This window comes from Pinus tabuliformis, chromosome Q (genome assembly GCF_031772625.1).
Source record: "Pinus tabuliformis cultivar Carrire ecotype Pingquan chromosome Q, CPIR1, whole genome shotgun sequence".
In the NCBI taxonomy this organism is placed as follows: Eukaryota; Viridiplantae; Streptophyta; class Pinopsida; order Pinales; family Pinaceae; genus Pinus; species Pinus tabuliformis.
The window spans coordinates 998647841-998669320 of NC_142296.1; the positions used below are offsets into that span (position 1 = coordinate 998647841).

Consider the following 21480-nt stretch of genomic DNA (forward strand, 5'->3'; position numbering starts at 1 on the left):
TCAAAATGTGAGGTATAGTTGCTAAGGAAATTCTCTGTTGGGTAGGCTAGTTTCGACATCTAGATTGTACTCTGATATTGCTTAATAAGAAAACCCTCAGATAGCTGCACCGGTTTTCCCGCATTGGGTTTTTCCGGGGACATTGGTCAAAAAACAATGGTGTCATGTGGTGTGTTCTTGTTTCTTTTAGTTGCTGATTTGTAATATGCTGAGCATGCACCGATGTTTATTTTCAGTATTTACTTTGTAAATAACTTGTTAAAGAAAAATAACAAGTAGGTAGGAATAAATCAGAAAAAGTGCATGAAGGGTTTCTAAAGTAACTAAACTTAGAAACTTCAATAGATTGGGGATGGGATTTTGGTTACCCTATTCAGCGGTATGATTCCTGTTGAGATATGGCAACAAGAAATTCCAGTTTAATTTGTCCTTGAATTAAACTGTGAATTAAAATAGAATTCTTTTCTCATAGCAATTTGAAAATAATTAATTAAGTTTAATTAACTTAATTAATTTAGGAAATTCGAATTGGAAGTTTTTTAGAAGGCATGTATATGTTCTCCCTAACTTATAGGAGTTAAGGATGAGTTATGAATGAGTTGCAATTAATTAATTCAATTTATTGATTTAAGTCCAGTTAAATTAGTTCCAATCAGTTTCAGGAACTAATAGTGAGTAAACAATCAGTTGGGACACTAGTGACCTAATTAGTGTTACTCTAGTTAACTGAAGATTCTACCATCAAAAACTCATGCATGTTGATTCTGAGAAAGACCCAGTTGAGACTAGAGTGCAGGGACAATGTACTATTTGTTTTAGATTTTTCTGAGTTGCACTAATAGTGCATGCAATTAGGAACTGATCCTTGAGGGATTGCGCTATTTTTAGAGGCTTTATTTCCCTTTAAATACAAGCTATCCTTCATAGGAATTACACATTGGAATAAAGACTTGGAGAGTTTGTGAATTGGCTAAGCTTTGGCCTTGAGGTTGCTTATGAGTTGGAGATTGAATTTGCTGAGTGCTGGGATTGTTCTAGAGAGAACAAGCATTGTAATTTCATCTTGATTTTCCGGATTAATACAAAACAGATAGTGGGGTTTTGAGCTGTGGCTTTCCCTGGATATTTATTGTGTTGTGTCTTTGATTCTCTTCCTCTATTGTTATTGTTTGATCGATGTTTTTGGGCTTCCATTGTAAAGAGTAGAAGTAGATTCTTGTCTCTTGTTTTAGTAGATTACATGAGCTTGTGAATCTACAGTTTTTTCTACATGGTATTGGAGCAAGATTGTTTTTTGGGCAGAGAGTTTGCAGAGAGGTTATGTGGAAAATTTTCAGAAACAAATTGCAAATTTGGATTCCTTGGGAAAAGATACCCAAATTCAAAAAAAAAAATCAGCCGAATCGGAGTTCGGATGAGGGAGATATCGCTGATTTAAAATCAACTCTCTAGAGGAGATTTCGAAGTTTTGAGTTTCTGGGTTACAGGTGAAAGTCGAATTTGCATACATACTTCAGGATCAGCAGATTACGTTCCATGGGTTGAAGCTTGAGTATGCCTTGGAAGGCAGCTCAGATTCTATAGCCTAGAGGGACATGATGGAGGCTATGCTAGAAGATAATGGCTTGAAGGAATTCATTGATCAAGAAGTCCCCAAGCCAGCAACTACGGATGCACAGAACTTGGCCGAATGGAAGAAGTGTGTGGTGAAGGCAAGGTGGATAATCCTTGAGGGAGTTCGAAACTACATTGTGTCGAGTCTACATGGCAAGGAAACTTCGCATGCTATGTGGGAAACATTGACGAATTTGTATTAGAATAGTAGTGATCAAAGGAAGTTGGCACTGAAGGATAAACATTGTAAAATCAAGATGGAGAAAGGCGAGACGATTCCAAAGAACTTGACCAAGTTCACTCAATGTCGGGATGAACTTGGAAGTGTTCAAATCACAATTGTCGAGGAGGATATGGTGAGCCTTGCTCTTCCTGGACTCCCAAAGAGTTGGCATAGTTATCGGGTGAAGTTGCCAGATTGGGAACGACTATGGTAGGATTTGATGCAGGATGAGATTAGGAGAAACACCAGGGATGGCTCTTCATCAAAGACTGATGATGGAGAGAACTGTGCCTTAGCGATTAAGGAAAGAAAGGGGAAAGGTAAAGTTTCTCATTCCAAATCAGATTCTTATCATGGAGGTAAGAAGAAGGACATGACGAAAGTTAAATGCTTTCATTGTCACAAGATGGGTCACTATGCTACAAATTGTTCATTGAAGAAGTCCAAGGAGAAGTCCTCAGGAGGAGCGACGGGTGAGGCTTTGGCCTCCCAATTCGAATTGGACTTTTCTCTCATTTCATGATGGTGTCTTCGATGATGGGAAGTGTCTGGTACTTAGACAGTGGAGCTTCTTCCACATGACTGGCGACAGAGTTATTTAGTGAACTGGAGGAGAAAGATCTCAAGATGCATATCGAGATGGGTGATGATGGTAAGTATAGTGTTACTGGTGTGGGCACTATTACTTTTCAGAGGGAGCATGCGACTCCACTCACCTTGAAGAATGTTATGCATGTACCCAGACTGACGAAGAACTTGGTATCCGTTGCCATGCTTGAGGATAGAGGCTATGATTTGATCTTTTCGAAAGGAAAGGCATTCCTTCGACACATAGCCACGGGTCAAGTAAAGAAGATAGGGATTCGAGTTCAGAATCTCTATAAGATAGAGGTAGAAGATTGTGCTACTTTGAGTTCAAAAGCGGAAAAGATGTTGAGCCGAGACGTTGGCGAGTTGTGGCATAGGTGATTGGGCCACTTGCATCATGGGGCTTTGAAGATATTGCAACAAATCTCTACCGGCCTTCCCAAAGGTATGCTTGAGCAAGTCGATACATGCAGGGGTTGTACTTTGGGAAAATACACTAAGTCTTCCTTTGGAGATAGAGACAGTCGAGTAGATTCTATTATGGAGAGAGTCCATTCAGATGTGTGTGGACCATTCTCGACAGTATGCATTACCAAACACAGGTATTATGTTATATTTGTAGATGATTATTCTCGTATATGCTAGATATTTTTCATGCAGAGAAAGGATCAGACATTCACAAAGTTTTGTGAATTCAAAGCATTGGTCGAGAAAGAGTCAGGCAAGAAGATTAAAGCTCTACGGAGTGATAACGGTGGAGAATGTCTCCAATGAGTTTAAGAAATTCTGTGCAGCGAAAGGAATTAAATGAGAGGTGACAACACCTCATAACCCTCAACAAAATGGGGTTGCCGAGAGGAAGAACAATAGCATAGTAGGGGTAGCAAGGGTGATGTTGCATGATTAGGGCCTACCACTACACTTATGCGCTGAGGCATGCAACACAACGGTTTATGTTCAGAACTGTAGCCCACATCAGATACTTGAGAGTAAAACACCAGAGGAAGCTTATTAAGAGGTCAGATGTTGGTCACTTCAGGATTTTTGGGTCATCGGTTTATTGCCATGTGACCAAAGATGCACGGAAGAAGCTTGAGCCAACAACAGAGTTGGGGATCTTTGTGGGGTACACTGATACTCCCCACAACTATCGGGTGTACATGCAAACCAGTCGAATGACAGTGGTTCGTAGGGATGTCAAGTTTGATGAGGAGAAGGCCATGCGAGTATCCCTTGAGAGGGAGCTTGAGCTACATGTGGAGGAGGAAATTTTAGTTCCTAAGGTTGAGGAGCCTCAGATTGATGTGGAGCAGCCACATGCAGAGGTTCTAGGAGTGGAGACCATAGTTTTAAAACTCCGACTCCGACTCCGACTCTGAAACGGTAATGACTCGGCCGACTCGATTTCAATGACTCGGTCGTTGTAAAAAATACATTAAATATTTATTTTTTTTATAAAAAAACATAATTTTAAAGATTTTAAACATAATTTTAAAGATTTTCATTCATGTTTCCAAACGCACAGCATTATAATATAGATGGAAGACAACATATGATCAAAGTAGGCTCATGAACCAATCCATTATATCAAAATGGTACCCAATGGCAATACATAGTCAACTGTCATACATGATCAAAGACTCAAAACAAAAACACATAACCAAGGAGGCTAGAAATGGCCTCTACAACAAAAGTAAACTGTGACCAGACTCTAGTACTAGTACTATAGCTACTGGCTAGTAGCTACTGCCAGAGGAGCCAAGTTCATGTCGATCAATCTCTAGATCATCATCAGAGTCAGAAAGGGGCCCCCATGGCTCCTCCTCATCATCACATCTCCAACTGCAGCTGTAGAAGTGGTACCACTAGCAGGCTGTGCAACTGTAGTAGATGCAAGATGAGATAGAGTAGATATGCGGCTGTGCTTCTGTCGTGGCTGAGTAGAGGAAGCACCTACAACTGGAGTCCTTGCTGGCTGTGAGACTGAGGCTGGTGGATTGGGATCTGCATTAAACTGAACAACATGTTCAAGTTCAACTGATGTCTCGATATCTAAATCTAAATCAAGATCCTCATCAAGATCAAACTCTGCTGGATGACTCTCCACTACCCAATCTGATGTTGGATCAATGTCTTCCAACACAATGGGATCTGAATCAGGGCTTTTGTTCAGCAAATGGTTTTGTCTGAGCCGGAGGTTGTATTGGACATAAACTAGATCATTTAATTGTTTTTGATCCAAACGGTTTCTCTTCTTTGTGTTACTTGGGAGCAGGAGCGAGAACGGGAGCGACATTTTCAGAAGCTCCTGGTTTGGGAGCGAATCCCAGAGGAGTTCGACAACCAATGTCACTAACATCAAGGTACATAGAGGGATTGGTGCTCTTGATTAAATACGAGTTCCATACCCTAATACATGACAAAATTCAATGGAAACATTGCAATCCTCCAATCCTGAAATCCTGAAAAACTGATAAGTCTGCTGGATTTTGAATGAAATCTAAAATTCTACTTTCTCCATATGAAATCCAATGAGGCCGAAACCACTCTCAAACATCCTGAGTCATTTCATGGTAATGTTAAAAATTTAAGTAAAAGGATGAAAATGAAGATTAAGGAGAATGTCACTTTTACTTTAAGAATTTAACATTACCATGAAATTTGAATAGCATATCAATAGTAGAGAGCATTTGAGTGTGTTAAATAGGGTTTGGGAGGGGGAAATGGACCCCAAATAACATTTATCTAATTCATAAAACACCTTGAAGTCCAAATCAATCAACAAACCCTTAAAATTTCATTAAAATAATGTCAAATCACTGTTTTAGTGGGTTACGGGCCGCTGTTTGTGACTCGGCTGAGTCAGCCATGACTCGGTCGAGTCATTGAATGACTCGGCTGAGTCATGGCTGACTCGGCCAACCGAGCCGTTTTTTGTACCGAGTCACTCCGGAGGGCAATGGAACAGACCAACTCGGCCGTTTCTATTTCTAAACGGCCGTTTTTTAAAACTATGGTGGAGACATCCACTCAGGCAGAGTCTTCGAGAGAGGGAAGAAAGCGCATTAGAGAGGCTGATAGATTGTTGGATGATGCACGAGAGAATGTGGGAGCACCCTCTTCTTAGCGCAGACAAAGGAGGTCACCAGAGAGGTACACTGGATACATGGCACTTATGGGTGCATGTGTTGTGACAGAGCCATCTTCCTTTCAGGAAGCAGTGCAACAACCAGTTTGGGTTGATGCGATGGTGGAGGAGTATGACTCGATAGTTCAAAACGGTTTTTGGGATGTGGTCCAGAGACCAAAGGACAAGTCAGTTGTGAGCTCTCGTTGGCTTTACAAGGTAAAGCAAGCTACAGATGGTAGTGTTGAGAAGCATAAGGCCAGATTTATGGCCCATGGCTTTTCACAGGTAGAGGGGATTGACTATGATGAGACCTTTGCTCTTGTTGCAAGGTACTCGTCAATCAGATCTATTTTGGCACTATCAACACATATGGGTTGGAGTATCCATCAGATGGATGTGAATACTGCCTTCCTCAATGGCATGATTGAGGAAGAGGTGTACATTGAGCAACCCGAAGGTTTTGAATCCTTGGACCGTGAGTCGCATGTGTGCCGACTCAAGAGAGCGTTGTATGGGCTAAAGCAAGCACCCCGTACTTGGTACACCGGGATAGATAGCTACTTCATTGGGTTGGGCTTCACGAAGAGTGAAGCGGATGCAAACTTGTATCGCATAGTGGTGGAAGGTAAGTTGTTGATCATTGTACTTTATGTAGATGATCTCATACTGACAGGTGATGAGAAGCTCATCAAATCTTGCAAGGAGAACCTTGCAAGAGAGTTTGAGATGAAGAACATGGGGCTCATGCAATACTTTCTTGTTATGGAGGTATGGCAGGGAGATGGGAAGTTGTTTGTTTCTCAAGGCAAGTATGCCAATGAGATACTCAAGAGATTCCGCATGGAGAGCAGTAAACCCATGGAGACTCCTCTAGCTGGTAATTGGAGGAAGGAGGATGCTACTTCAGGAGAAGTAGTGGAAGCTACTGTTTATAGGCAGCTTGTGGGTTCACTCATGTATTTGGTGAACACACGACCAGATATGTGTTATGCAGTTAACCAACTTAGTCAAGCGATGGTTAGGCCTACCAAGTTGTATTGGAAGGCGACAAAGCATGTATTGAGATACCTCAGAGGCACTACTCAGTTTGGGTTGTGGTATAGACGGACAGAGGGAGTGAAGCTTCAAGGCTTCACCGATGCAGATTGGGCGGGGAGTCCATCTGACAGGAAGAGCACATCAGGAGGGATCTTTAGTATTGGGTCAGCTGTAGTTTCTTGGTACAACAGGAAACAAAGATCGGTTGCACTTAGTTCGGCAGAGGCAGAGTACATGGCTGCAAGTCAAGCAGCATGTGAGGCTATCTAGATGAGGAAGATCCTGGTTGGTTTGTTTGGTCAGTAGATGGATTCGACAATGATTTATTGTGATAATCAGAGTTGTATCAAACTCTTTGAAAATCCAGTTTTTCATGATCAGTCCAAGCATATTGATATCCGATATCATCATCTTAGAGATTGTGTATTGAGGCAGATCATGTTGTTAAATTACATTCCCACGGAGGAGCAAGACGCTGACATCTTGACAAAGGCATTGCCAAGATGTAAATTTGAGTTTCACAGAGACATGATCGGGGTAGTGGATAATCCCTTTCTTGTTGAGAGGGAGTGTTGAGAAATGGCAATAAGAAATTCCAGTTTAATTTGTCTTTGAATTAAACTTTGAATTAAATAAATTTCTTTTCTCATAGCAATTTGAAAATAATTAATTAAGTTTAATTAACTTAATTAATATAGCAAATTCGAATTGGAAGTCTTTTAGAAGACATGTATATGTTCTCCCTAACTTATAGGAGTTAGGGACGAGTTATGAATGAGTTGTAATTAGTTAACTCGGTTTATTGAGTTAAGTCCAGTTAAATTAGTTCCAATCAATTTCAGGAACTAATAGTGAGTAAACAGTCAATTGGGACACTAGTGACCTAATTGGTGCTACTCTAGTTAACTGAAGGTTCCACCATCAGAAACTCATGCATGTTGATTCTCAGAAAGGCCCAGTTTAGACTAGAGTGCAGGGACAGTGTACTGTTTGTTTTAGATTTTTCTGAGTTGCACTAATAGTGCATGCAATCAAGAACTGATCCTTGAGGGATTGTGCTATTTTTAGAGGCTTTATTTCCCTTTAAATACAAGCTATCATTCACAGGAATTACACATTGGAATAGAGACTTGGAGAGCTTGTGAATTGGCTAAGCTTTGGCCTTGAGCTTGCTTATTAGTTGGAGATTGAATTTGCTGAGTGCTGGGATTTTTTTAGAGAGAACAAGCATTGTAATTTCATCTTGATTTTCCAGATTAATACAAAACAGATAGTGGGGTTTTGAGCTGTGGTTTTCCCGGATATTTATTGTGTTATGTGTCTTTGATTCTCTTCCTCTATTGATTATTGTTTGCTCGATGTTTATGGGTTTCTGCTGTAAAGAGTAGAAGTAGATTCTTGTCTCTTGTTTTAGTAGATTACATGAGCTTGTGAATCTACAGGTTTTTCTACAATTCCTAGTGGTAGTATTCAGTTTTCCATCATAGACATCTGTTATCCCTGGTTTTCAATGCAAGATGAGTGTCGATTGATTCAGAGGATAGGTGGGTGCACGGATTCCAGTGTTTGGTCTGTCTGGCTTTCTTATAAGCGGAGAGTTTTGCCTGGTTATACCGGGGGATGCCTTTCAATATCTGGCTGACCTATCTATCATTTTTGCGAGTGTCAGTTTTCTAGTAATCAGTTTTACTTCAGGGCAGGGTTCATTGGCATGATGCCTTGTTTCGAGATTGCCACTCTCTAGTTCACTTTCGATGGGATATGGTAGTGCTTGAGGATATCAGTCCTGTTCATTCTCTGGAAATTCAGGTGTAATTCTGTTTTTGAGCATGAAGTTAGCTCTTTGTCTGCTTTCTGTAACATGTGGTCTGATGAGGTATGCCATCAACTCCTGGCTAAGGGAGCCCTGGTTATTAAAGATACCCAATCTTAATGCCATTAGCATATTTAAATTTTAGACTTTATCCCATTATTAGTTGCATTATGAAAAAAGTTACTATTTCCATTTTACCTGCCCTTCTGCTTTTTGCTTCTCTGTTTGTAAATATTTTCTGTAAATAGAAGACATTTTTTTTCAATTAAAAAAAATACCATGCTATACTGTGAAAGATGTGAATTTTGTTATGCAGGAAGTTTGTTAATATGTTTCTACCTGATGTGCACCTGTGGCAGCTTTTCTTTTACAGGCCAAGTTTATGGTGGCCAAATGGCATGGGCAAACAAACACTATACAAAGTGGATATCACTGTGGATGTAAAAGATTATGGAGAGTCAGATTCTTGGAGTCATCCATTTGGATTTCGGAAAATTGAGAGCTACATAGATTCTGCAACTGGTGGAAGGTAGGCCATGATCTTGTGCATAAATAATAGCCTTGGACCCATAAGGTGCAGTGTGTAAAAGATTGAAATGAAAACTTAAATTATAATGTTTGTCAATGCCCTTCTGTGATGCTACAGATTATTCAAAGTGAATGGGGAGCCTGTTTTCATTCGTGGAGGGAACTGGATAGTGTCTGATGGTTTGCTGCGTCTTTCAGAAAAGCGTTACAAAGCAGATATCAAGTTCCATGCTGATATGAATTTTAATATGATTCGTTGTTGGGGTGGGGGATTAGCAGAGCGACCAGAGTTCTATCACTACTGTGATCTATATGGATTGTTGGTACTAACATTTAACCCTTCCTATATGAACTGTGATTTTCTCTCATCTGTTAGGTACCACAACATGTAATGAACAGTGATTTTCTCTCATCTGTTAGGTACCACAACATGTAATGACCAGTGCTACTCAGTAATTATATGAATGAAGGTGATTATGGGTTGCTAAATTGTTTGACACTTAAGTTAAGGACATTGAAAATAAGCATTCTGATTTGGAGAATCATATGTGTGCCCTTTTCCTTTTGGAGATTATGTGTTACGTAAGAAGCATTCCTGACCGTCAGATCCCACTTCATATATACACATTAGGCTCCCCAGTGTATTACTAGGTTCAGGAATTGTGCAGTCACCTAAAAGTGGGTCTTTTTACATTTTCATCTATGCAAATATTTCTGTGACAAAGATGGGCTTGACATACCACAGTAATATGCTCTTCTCAATCATTCAGATATCTCCAAAATGTGGGGTCCTTAGCAGAATAAAGCAAAATCCCTTGCAAAATAAAAAAAAAAAGCTTCCCAAAAGGAAAATGTAGATGATCAATAAATAAATTGACTATTTTACCTTCATTCTTCCTTCGTGACATGTATATGTCATAAAAATGTGTGTAGATACACATCGTAAACAAGTGTGGATTTATCACTTCCTGTGTTTGGAGATTTGAGAATTCCAGTTTTTACAATTTTTCGCTTCTGCCATCGAGGGATATGGAGTCAACATAAGCATTGATATCTGGATCTTCATATTTTTTTTTGCTGTTTCCCTCAAATATCTCACTGTTGGTTAGTCACCCCAGCTTCCCTTAATAATTATTTGATGATTAAGTGCATTTGTAGAAGCAATCCATACCACAGACCAAACGCACCTGCTGCCCTACATAAAGGCCTATTGAACTCCTGCCAAACTTGAAGGCCTTTTGAAATTCCGTTTTAAGGCCTGACCTTGGCAAGAGATCTTTTGGTGGCATGTTTGAGAATTGAGGGACCTTATTCTGAATACCTTGTTTCTCAAATGCCTCTCCTAGGTATCCAAAATGGCCTTTGGTTCTAGAACCAAATGCCCCTCATCGTCCATAGGGGGTAACTCTGTAGCTGCTGTAACCTGCTGTCCTAGTGCCTTTTTCAGGCAAGACACATGAAAGATGTTGTGCACCCGGATCCTTGGGGGTAGCTCCAACTCATATGCTACGTGCTCCACCCTCCGAGTGACACGATACGGTCCATAGAAGCAGGGTTTGAGCTTCTCGGTTCCCTTCTGTTTGAGTGAAGAGAAGTCCCATACTTCGAACTGCCTCTCAACTCTGCCCCTGTCTTCATAAATCTTCTGCTGGTTTTGGGCCATCCACATGTTGTCTTAGGAGCCCTCAAAATGTCTTGACTCTCCTGTATCCAGTCCTTGGCCCTTGGGGCCCTGCTGTCTCCAAACATAGCATCAGCGAAAGACAATTCATTGTAACCATACAAAGCTCGAAATGGTGACATACCTATGGACATGTGTTATGTAGTGTCGTAGCAGTATTCACCCAAGCGCAACCACCGTATCTATGCTCTCTGCTGAACTTTCACATAGTTACGCAAGTAGCCCTCCAACCACTTGTTAACTATCTTCGTTTGCCCGCCTGTTTGAGGGTGATAACTGGTACTCGGAGTGAGCTCAGTGCCCACCAAATGAAATAGCTCCTGCAAGAATCCACCCATGAACAGACTGTCCTGGTCACTGACAATGGTCTTTGGGAGATCATGTAGCCGAAACACCTCCCTGAAGAACAATTCAGCCACCAGTGAGGCCAAGTACCGGGCTGTGATCGTGAAGAAATGAGCGAACATCGTCAGGCGATCCACCACTATGTAAATGTAGTTTTTGCCCTGTACTGTGGGCAGCCCAGTATTGAAATCCATTGATATGCTCTCCCATTTCCCCTCTAGAATGACAAGCGGCTGTAAAAGGCCTGCGGGGTGTGACTGCTCACCCCTGTTTCGCTGGCAGGTGTCACACTCCTTGATATGCCTCGAAACATCATCCTTGAGGCCCCTCCATGCAAAGCACTCTCTAATGGCCTTGTATGTCTTCGTGAACCCCTAGTGCCTTGCTACTGGTGAGTCGTGGGTAGCCTGTAGAATCTTCTCCCTCAGTTGGGAGTTGGGCATCAAATAAATCCGGTTTCGAAAGTAGATTACCTCGTTCATCACCCTATACCGGTCATTTGTCACCAACCCATCAAGGACCTCACACGTGAACCGATCCTTGGAGTACTCCACTAGTAGTTGCGCCCTCCAATTCGGGGCAATGCTCATCAAAGAAAGAGTGGTTGGCCTCCTAGACAACGCATCAACCACCATGTTGTGCTTTCCCTTGACATACTCAATGTCAAAGTCATATGCTTGGAGCTTGCTCACCCACTTTTGTTGCCTCTCCTGCAACTGTTTCTGCTCCAAGAAGAACTTGAGGCTGTTGTGATCTGTCTTGACTTTGAACCTGTTCCCCACCAAATACTGTTTGAACTTGGCCAACACATGCATGATGGCCAACATCTCCTTATCATATATGGAGTACAGTAGCTCATGGGGCAATAGCTTCCGACTCTCGAAAGCTATAGGTTTCCCTCCCTGTATTAACATGGCCCCCACACCCACTCCTGATGCATTACACTCCAACACAAAGGGTTGGGTGAAGTTAGGAAGTGCCAACACCAGACAACTACTCATGACCTGGTTGAGGCACTCAAAAGCCTCCTGTGCTGTAGTAGTCCACTCAAACGCCCCTTTCTTCATCAAGTCAGTGAGGGGTGATGCTAGTTGGAAGAAGACCTTCACGAATTTCCTGTAATAAGTGCAGATGCCCATGAAACCCCTCAACTCAGTCACATTTCGGGGCTCTGGTCAATCTCGGATAGCTCAGATCTTCTCCTCATGTACTCTCACATCGTCCAGCCCAATGATGTGCCCTAGATAGAGCATCTCAGTCAGCCCAAACTCGCACTTGGATAGTTTAGCATAGAACTGCTGCTCCTCTAGAATGCACAATATTGTCTCAATGTGCTGCAAGTGCTCCTCCCAAATCCTGCTATAAATTAGTATGTCATCGAAGAACACTAGCACGAACTTCCTCAACTACCCACGAAATATGTAGTTCATGCGTGACTGGAAGGTAGCTAGTGCATTGGTTAGTCCGAAGGGCATAACCAAGAATTCAAAGTGCCCATAATGGCACCGGAACGCTGTCTTTGTAACATCCTTGTCCCTCACCCAAATCTGATGGTATTTCGACTGCAAATCAATCTTCGAAAAGAACTTAGGCCCCCCCCCACCCCCCCTCAACTCATCTATACATGGGATGGGGAAGCGTTTCTTCATTGTCTTCTTGTTGAGGGCACGATAATCTATGCACATGCGTAAGGACCCATCCTTCTTCCTCACCAGTACAACCGATGAAGCAAAAGGGCTATTTAATGTCCCAATTGGAAAATTTGGAACAAACCCTTCACAAGAAATTTCTACTCATAAACATAAGATTGCCATGTAAAATATAACAGATGAAATGCATGCAATTCCAGAACAGGATAAGCAGAAACAATCTCAGCTTTATTATAATATATAAACTGGGGTTTTACATGCTGGAACAACAGAATAGCTGAGATAGCTGAGATAAACTGGCCACAAATAGATCTACAATAATGGCGCAATGGGCCTCCCAAAACAAACTGATAATCAAATAACTACAACCTGTGAACCCTGAATGGATTCACCGAAGGAAGAGATGGGTGCTCACCCACTCTCACTCAATCACCTGAGGGTTTCTGTCCTGGGGCTACTGCTGGAGTAGAGAACGGGGTTCTCAACCTCACATACAAGAAACAATATCAAAACCAAGATGTCCTCCAATGGCCTCCTCATCCTCTTTTATAAATCTGATGGACCCGTCTAGAATCTTCTATTTTATTATTATTTTAATCATGGATTACTTTTCCCCCCTTTATTTGTAATTAAAATATTCTTTTTAATGCAGGAAAAGGGTAAATTGGCCACCATGTCTCCTCAGGTCACTGAAACTCCCATCCAAGAGTCTCATCATGTAGATCTTCTCGTTCTGGTTCGAACGAGCTATTACACTGAGGCGTTCCATCAATTAATCTCCCCGAAATGCCACATCAAGCATAATTAATTAAGTTATGCCCAATAATAATGCTGATTTTTGAAAGTTGTCGGAATGCAACAGAACGAAAGGCAAACTGTGCTGATGATGGAATATGCCAAGCGAATGCCATCAAATCCCATAAAAACTCCTCAAAACTCCATCGGGACCCTTGATGACATAAACTTGCTCCACTGACCTAGCCATCCCTTGTCCTGGAAATCCACCCTGGCTGTACTATGAAGAAGAATAAAAATGGGGACATGATAGTCCTCCCGCCCCAAGATTGCTTGCCCTCAAGCAATCCAAATCTATGGACCAATCTGGTGGCCCAATGCCATTGAAACCCAATGCTCGGATCCCATATGAGCCACTGGTCCACATCACATCTCCAAGCTATCGAAACATGAATGGATCCTCCAATACCTGGATCCCATGTCCATCTCTGACTCAACCTGTTGCCAGTAGATCCACCTGGATCCCAATGCCACCAAGAAGGAGCGTTAATGCTACATGGCTCTTGTTGTGTTGTAGCTCCGGCTGTGAATGCTGCCCTACCAACTGTGTACCAGCTCATCACCTCTCTCCAATCCAATCCTTGGCATACCCCAAGGTCAGTCTCACCATACTGATGCTGCGCTGAGATACTGATGAGTGGCCAACCCACATTCTGCTGTGACTGGAGCATGTAATATCCCCCACCTCTAAGGGCTCTTGCAGTACACTGCTCTCGACTAAGAATGATACTCCATCAATAGGATACCAACTCATGATCTCCCGCCAATCTAAGTCATGGACTCCTATGTAAGGAACAAGTCTACTATGCTGATGCTAGTCCATGCTCAACTCATGCTGCCCTATCTGGTTGGTCAGCAATATCCATCGAGAAAGTCCTGCCTCTCTCCCTGTAATGGGTACAAGTAGCCAAATTGTGCTGCAAGCCATGTCTATGTACTCCTGGAGAGGGCTGCTGCCTGAAAATGTTGTAGCTCGGCTAGTTGCCACTACACCTGTTTGCACCTCATCAATGGGTAGACCCAAAGATGGATGCACTGCAATCTCCCTCGCCTGATAGGAAACTCCACGCTCCTCCAATCCACCAATCTCCTGCCAAACTGTCCTGTCATACTCTAACATCTCTTGAGGACAAGTGTCAGCAAACATCATCACCCTGCCAGTGGTCTGTACATCTGTCTACTCCTCATCAACAACTGATCCCAAGGGTGGCTGCTCATCCTCCATCATCACGGGGTCAATATGAACCTCCAACTGGCTCTCCCCAAAAGGCTCATCATGCATACTGTGCTCCTCATCGTCCTCAACTGACTCACGCTCCGTCATATGCTGCTCATGCTGACTCATCATTGGTGACACACTATCCTGAATGCCTCTCTTAGGATCCACATACTGCTCATCATATGAATCTGGCCTGATGTCAATGACTCGACATGACTCATGCTCCTCTATGTGCTCCCTATGCTGAACCATCAACCGCTCATTTGCTCCCTGATCTCTTTCCCACTTGGGAACAATCAACTGCTCCTTATACTCCTCTACCACACATGGATGCATATCTGGGCTACTGTCATCAACTCCATATCACTGCTCGTGCTCCTCTAAGGTATCATCATATGAACCCATGGACTCGTCCAATGAAGAGTCCTCATCTTGACAGACATAAAGAATATCTCCCCACTCTACCACTGTCATCTCCTCAGTGTCACTCAAGCATGAGTGGTCAGTTCCCCAAGGTCCTTTGCAGATGAAGCAAAGTCCCTTCCTTCTCATCTCATTCTTGCGACATGAGCCCCCAAACCTGAGCTGCTACTCCCTGGTCAACTGTCTCTTGAACAACCCAATGTGAGACCAACTGCTCTCTCTTCCAAACAGACAACAATCGAGATTGCAACTCCTGACAGATGGCATCACGACCTCTCATACATGAGGACAAGATGGACTGCATGTGTGCTATGACTCTGTCAGGATGATGTTTCCTAATGCTGAAGAAGCATTGGAACATCTGCAAGATCAAACCATCACACTCTAGATCAAACATGACTTCATAAGTCCTAGTCACAGCCAGAACTTCTAAGATCTCAAGCTTCTTCCCAAATGGAGTACCCACACTGTTGTCTAAGTCCTGAAAAGTCTCCACTATCAGCTTGAAAACTCTCCCCATAACATCATCATTGTAAGGAGCTCTAGGGGTGGTTAGTCTCATGATGTTACTGAGACAAGATGTAACTGGAAGTCTAACCCCTTCACAAGGTTCTCCAAGAACTTGTTTTGTATGAGAGCAAGCATAGCTAGTTTTAGAGCCCAAATTAATTTCTTACCTTCTAACTGACTCACCTTGGAAAGGAGGGCATCTAGTTCATCAAGTTTGAAGAGAATTTTCCATGTGACCCTCATGTACTTCAAATCTTGTCCCAAGAGTATAAATTTTGTGTCCTATTTCCTGCCCCTTTTGCACATCTTTTGGGTGTCTTTCTTAAGAATGGCATATACCCCACTTGAGAAAGGTTTGCTGTTTTATTTTGGTTTTTGGTCCAGATTGCAGTCCATTGAGGTATTGTTGTGTTGATTTAAGAGGTGCTTCAAATACTCCAGTAGTAGCAGCAAGACATCATCATACAAGACATATATAACAATAATGCTCTCAAGACACCCTCTCAACAATACTCAGTGGTAGCGTACATACCAAACCTCTCACTCACCAATGGCTGGACAATTATATCAGTGTATAGTTTCCAGAAGCATGAAGACACAATGTTCAACATTTTATGAATAATTATAGCGAAAGTATAACTCAGAAATGATATATAGTAGAACCTGGAAAGTATGAGCAAGTTGAATCGTCATTAATGAGCCCAAAAGTATCTGCGTATACCCATATTATAGCTTCCACAACTTATCTGCTTGTGCCAGTAGCCATATTGACTCCCTCACTCTCAATCGCAGCTCAAAAGGTGTGTCTTAGAGACTGATTATGCACACCGCAAAGGTAACTTCTGTCCTAATTCGATGCAAAATCTCTCAACTGGGCTTCAATATGGAAATGCATTCTCCTTAGCCATAAATGGAGAGAATGTGGCCCCTTTCTAAACTTGAATGGTGAGCTACAGTCAACAGAATTATTCGACTTTAAATTGCTTTCTGTCAACGCACACATTGACCAAAATCAGGTCGATCAAACCCCCACACACACATGATCCTTTGCAGACATACATATGCGCATATCCCAACTGCTAGATGTAATTCACGTACAAGAAAGGCGTCAAGCATGTGCTCTGTAATTCATCTCTCGTTGATTCCCTGATGCGCAGATATTCGCACTGATCACAAGCCTAATGCTCTGTCACTATTTTCATTGTGCGCTTGTGTTTAACGAGCTCACCCAGAAATAAAGTGACGAATTGTTGCTTAGCCCCACGTATAACAATCACGTCTTCTCCTCATCCGCAAATATAGTTTAGTTATCCAATGGTTGTACTGTGGGTGTAATCAGCCCCTTAACAATAGTTTTTTGCAGAGCAACATGATATGGCTTCGTTCCAGATTCACAGCACTGATTCGGATTTAAACAAGCACACAACAAATTACAGATATAACCATAAATACAATGATGCAGTGGAATTATCACTTCATTTCATTAATATCAAATACTGAAATATGATTACAAACAGAATGGAAATAAGACTAGCTCGGGCGATGGTAGCTTATCTTTGAGAAGAGATGTGGCGGCTACATGCCGCTGAACTGTGTTACAATGAGGCTCAAGGGTCTTTTTATTATTGAACAATAAGAGAAAACCCTAAACAACCAAAACCTTAACCCGAGGAGATGTAACACCAAGAGTTTATGGGCCTCGTTGGGGTGAGTTGGACAGCCAACTTCCCGGGTTTGCGACTTGGTCATATTATCTCCGTTTGACGCACATGATAACCTGTTGGAAAGATCTCTCCGAGGACTACGACGGAAAAGACAATTTTAGATAGAAAATCGCTAGTGGTAGATTGCCAAAAAAGTGTCGTTTAGGGCCTCAAAACAGCTCCGAAAGTTTAGGACCCGAAAAACTGCTAAAAATAGTAAACTGTGCTACAATTAAGGAAACTGAAAGAAACAATGGTGGGGGTCCAAGTGGAATTGGCAGGTGGCCACCAATATCCACCTGGATCATTCCTCCCCCTTAGGAAGCAATGGTCCCCATTGCGTTGAGTTCCTCCATGAGATGAGGAAACTTCTGCTGAACTTGGCCCTTGGTGAGCCACTTGCCCTAGTGAAGGAGTTGGTTTGCTTTGACAACTCGATACATTTGGATCTTCTGCTGGCGAGTGTTCTTGATCTGCGTGTCCATGATCCGATCAGTTGTGGCTTGCTCCATGCAATCTGGATTTAATTATGTAGGTGTGAGTTGTTCTGCAATGTCTGATGTGTCCAGCAATTGTGGGAAGTATGGTCGAAGGTGGTCCACATTAAACATTGGGTGCAGGCCAAGGAATGGGGGAATCTTGAGCTCAAATGCATTGTTGCCCACAACCTTGGTAGTGGTGTAAGGACCATATCGGAGTGGTCTGAGTTTACGATAGGCTCCCATAAGGTGTTCCTTCTGCAAATGCAGCCAGACTTTGTCGCCCACCCGAAACTTGTGTGGCACCCGATGTTGATCATGTCGGTGCTGGTACTTGGCATTTGATTTCTCTAGAATGTCATGGACCTGCAGGCGGATATGTTGGATGTGCTCAATGAAGTTGTTTGCCTTATTGGCTTCCGACTGGACATGAGCCGAATCTGCCTGAGTAGTTGCAAATGGTATGGCCACATCAATGGGACATAGCGGCTGGAATCCCAAGCCCACCTGAAAAGGGCTATGGCCAGTCGAGCTGTGGAGAGCCCGGATATTGCTGTGCTGGGCGTAGGGAAGGCTCTCATCCCATGTGCGTGGATGCTTTGAGTTGTACATGCGCAAAATGTGTACGATCATCTTGTTGACGACCTCTATCTGGCCATCAGTTTGGGGATGGAAAGCTGTGGACTTAGTGAGCTTGGTGTCCAACATCGACCAGAGACTGGACCAAAATGTATTGAGGAACCTTCTGTCCCGATCTGAGATGATAGACTGTGGGATCCCAAAGTGTATCCACACGTTCAAAGAAGACTTTAGCAGTGGCTTCTGCTGTGATATTCTTCTTGCAGGCCGCCATAATGGCCATCTTTGAGAATCTGTCGACGACCACAAAAACACAGTCGTTGCCATGCTTAGTAGAAGGAAGGCCCGACATGTAATCCATGGAGATGGATTCCCAAGGTCGACTAGGGGTAGGCAGCGAAGTATAGAGGCCTTGCTTCTTGATGGTCGATTTGGCAATGGCGCAGGCAGTGCAAGATCTGATGTACTTCCCGACATCCTGTCGAAGATTTGGCCAGTAGAAATACTTCTGCAGTACTGCCATTGTTTTCTCGACCCCGAAATGCCCAGCGACCCGACTGTAGTGCGCTTCCCAAATCATCTTAGCTCGCTCGCTTGAAGGAACACAAAGGTGTCCCAGGTGGCATAACAGGGCATCCTGGTGGTGAAAATCTGGGACTTGCTGACCCTCCAAGAGCATTTGGTATGCGTGGACGAACTCTCGGTCACTTTTGTAGAGAAGTGGCCAATCAGAAGTCTTGTGCCCACAAGAGTTGAGCATGGTGGTTAACGCCATGATCGGTGGTCGGTTGAGGCAGTCTGCAACATTATTGGTGCTACCCTTCTTATACTTGATATTCAAATGGAACTGCTGCAGGTATGTGGACCACTTTTGATGGCGATCATTCTGCAACTTCCCTTGCATCTGTATGAACTGCAGGGGTCGGTGGTCTGTGTGGATGACCGTTTCCTTCCCCAAAATGTAATGCTTCCATTTTCGGCAAGCCTGCACAATGGAATACATCTATTTGTCATAAGTGGGATACTTCTGGACTGTGTCTGAAAGTGTCTCACTGTGATATGCCACTAGATGCCCCTGTTGAGTAAGGACTGCCCCAATAGCATAGTCAGAGGCATCTGTCTCGATCTCAAATCGCTGTTGCAAGTCTGGTAAAGTGAGCACTGATGCAGAGCAGAGGCGATGTTTCAACTCTGTGAATGCTTTCTGTTGAGATTCAAACCAAAAGAATTTTTCTTTCGCTCCTCCCTTGGTGACTTGACTCAAGGGCCAAGTGATATGAGAGAATCCTAACACGAACTTGCAGTAGAAGTTGGCAAGACCTAGAAAGCTACGGAGCTCTATCAGATTCGTTGGGGCTAGCCAATCCCGAATGACTTGGATCTTAGCTGGATCCACATGCACCCCTCGTTCATCAATAATGTATCCCAAATACTGAACTTGGGTCATGCCAAAAGTGCATTTCTCCAAAGTGGCACACAACTTGTGTTGCCGCAGTGTTTGGATAACCTGTCGGATGTGGTGGAGGTGATCTTCCCAACTCTGGCTGAAGATCAAGATGTCATCCAAGTATACCACTACAAATGAGTTGGTGAATGGCCGCAAGATGTCATCCATCAGCCTCATGAAGGTTGCAGGAGCATTCGTCAACCCAAAAGGCATAACCAACCATTCAAAAAGGCCCTCCTTGGCTTTGAAGGCAGTCTTCCACACATCGGAGGGTTCGATTGGTACCTGGTGATAGCCGGACTTCAAGTCGATCTTGCTGAAATATTTTGCCCCCTTCAGTTGGTCCAGAAGGTCATCAATCCGTGGGATCGGGTACCTATTCCAGACAGTGATCTTGTTCAGCGCCCGGTAGTCAATACAGAGTCTCCAAGTCCCATCCTTCTTCTGTACCAACACGATCGGGCTCGGACGGATGTGACCTTTCTGCAGTAGCTCCTGCATCTGCCTCTTGATTTCGTCGTTCTCCAGAATGGAGGGCTGATAGATTGGTCCATTGGGCAACGACGCACCTGGGGTCAGATCGATGGAGTGCTTGACCTGACAATTCAAAGGCACCTCTGCGGGGGAGGTGAAGATGTCCTCGTACTCCTCCATGACCTTGTCCATCTGTTGTTGCCGTGCGGAGCGGCCTTGTCTGGAGGTCATGGCTAGTGTCTTCTTCTTTCCCTGAGGGCGTATCATCAGGAAAACAAATTTCCTGATTTTGGAAATGAGCTTACTACATTGTTTTGCAGTAACCAAAGAGATGGCGATAGGCGGTGCTACCTCCGGTATCTTGTACAACTTATTTCCCAAAGTAACAATAACGACATGAGGCCTTGACTCATACACAGCATGTCGCTTCCATAAGTATGGTTGGCTTAATAATACATGACAAACATCAAGGGGAGCAACGTCACATAATACCTCATCTGTGAAGGGCTTGATATTGTATGGAAGGTGGCATTGCTGGCTCACGCGAAGATCCCGTCCTTGGTGAAGCCACCCGATGGTGTGCGATCGCGGATATGCTGTGGTCGGTAAGCCCTGCCACTTCACGACCTCTGCCGAAATGAGGTTCTTTTGGCTCCCACTATCGACAATGAACTGTAGCGGGGAACCCTTTACCCACATCTGGGAGTGGAAGAGGGGCTCCTCCTCCTTTGGATCTTCGGGTTCCTCCTTCTGGATCTTTGTGGTGGCAATGATGGCTTTGGGCTCCGCATCGATAATCTGCTTCCCTTTGTCATTCCCCTTGTCGGGTTCTGACTCAAAGTCGTAACATGCATCTGATTCCGAAGCCTTTTGCTCGACCACCAGTGACTGCTTGGCCCGACACTCACTTGTGTTGCGAGTGGAGCTCGTATGGAACTCACAGCACTTTCCCGTGTCCTTCTTCGGCTTCGCGGCATTGTTCTTTGCTTGCTGCTTTGGCGGGTTGTCTTGGGCCACCTCGCCTTGGCTTGTCCTTGTTCTGCGGTTTGGGGGCACCTTTCCCATGCTTCAGATTCGCAGATCCAAAGTCTCGCTTCTTCTATTTAAACTTTTGCTCGATCTTGACCGTATATTGGTATGCTGTGCCAAGCGAGGAGATGTCCAGGAATTCCATCTCGTGCTGGATGTACCTATGCAGGTAGTCGAGGTACTTGAGAACCAAATGCTTCTGAGAATCCTTGA

General features: G+C 43.4%; 2 protein-coding genes across 3 annotated transcripts in view; one reads left to right on the forward strand and one right to left on the reverse strand.

Annotated features, from left to right (window-relative positions):
* The window catches only part of LOC149222830 (mannosylglycoprotein endo-beta-mannosidase-like), a 218849-nt gene extending 209508 nt beyond the window's left edge, over window positions 1-9341 (forward strand). For both annotated transcript variants that reach the window (XM_089385642.1, XM_089385643.1), the window contains exons 8-9: window positions 8766-8935; window positions 9053-9341. In XM_089385642.1, coding sequence (XP_089241768.1) covers window positions 8766-8935; window positions 9053-9326 — 444 coding nt within the window. In that variant the 3' untranslated portion in view covers window positions 9327-9341. The remainder of the gene's footprint in view (window positions 1-8765; window positions 8936-9052) is intronic.
* Window positions 9342-10276: 935 nt separating this feature from the next.
* Window positions 10277-10603, reverse strand: LOC149222832 (uncharacterized). The gene has a single exon (XM_089387689.1). The coding sequence runs from the start codon at window positions 10601-10603 to the stop codon at window positions 10277-10279; it is 327 nt and encodes a 108-aa protein (XP_089243815.1).
* Window positions 10604-21480: the final 10877 nt, after the last annotated feature.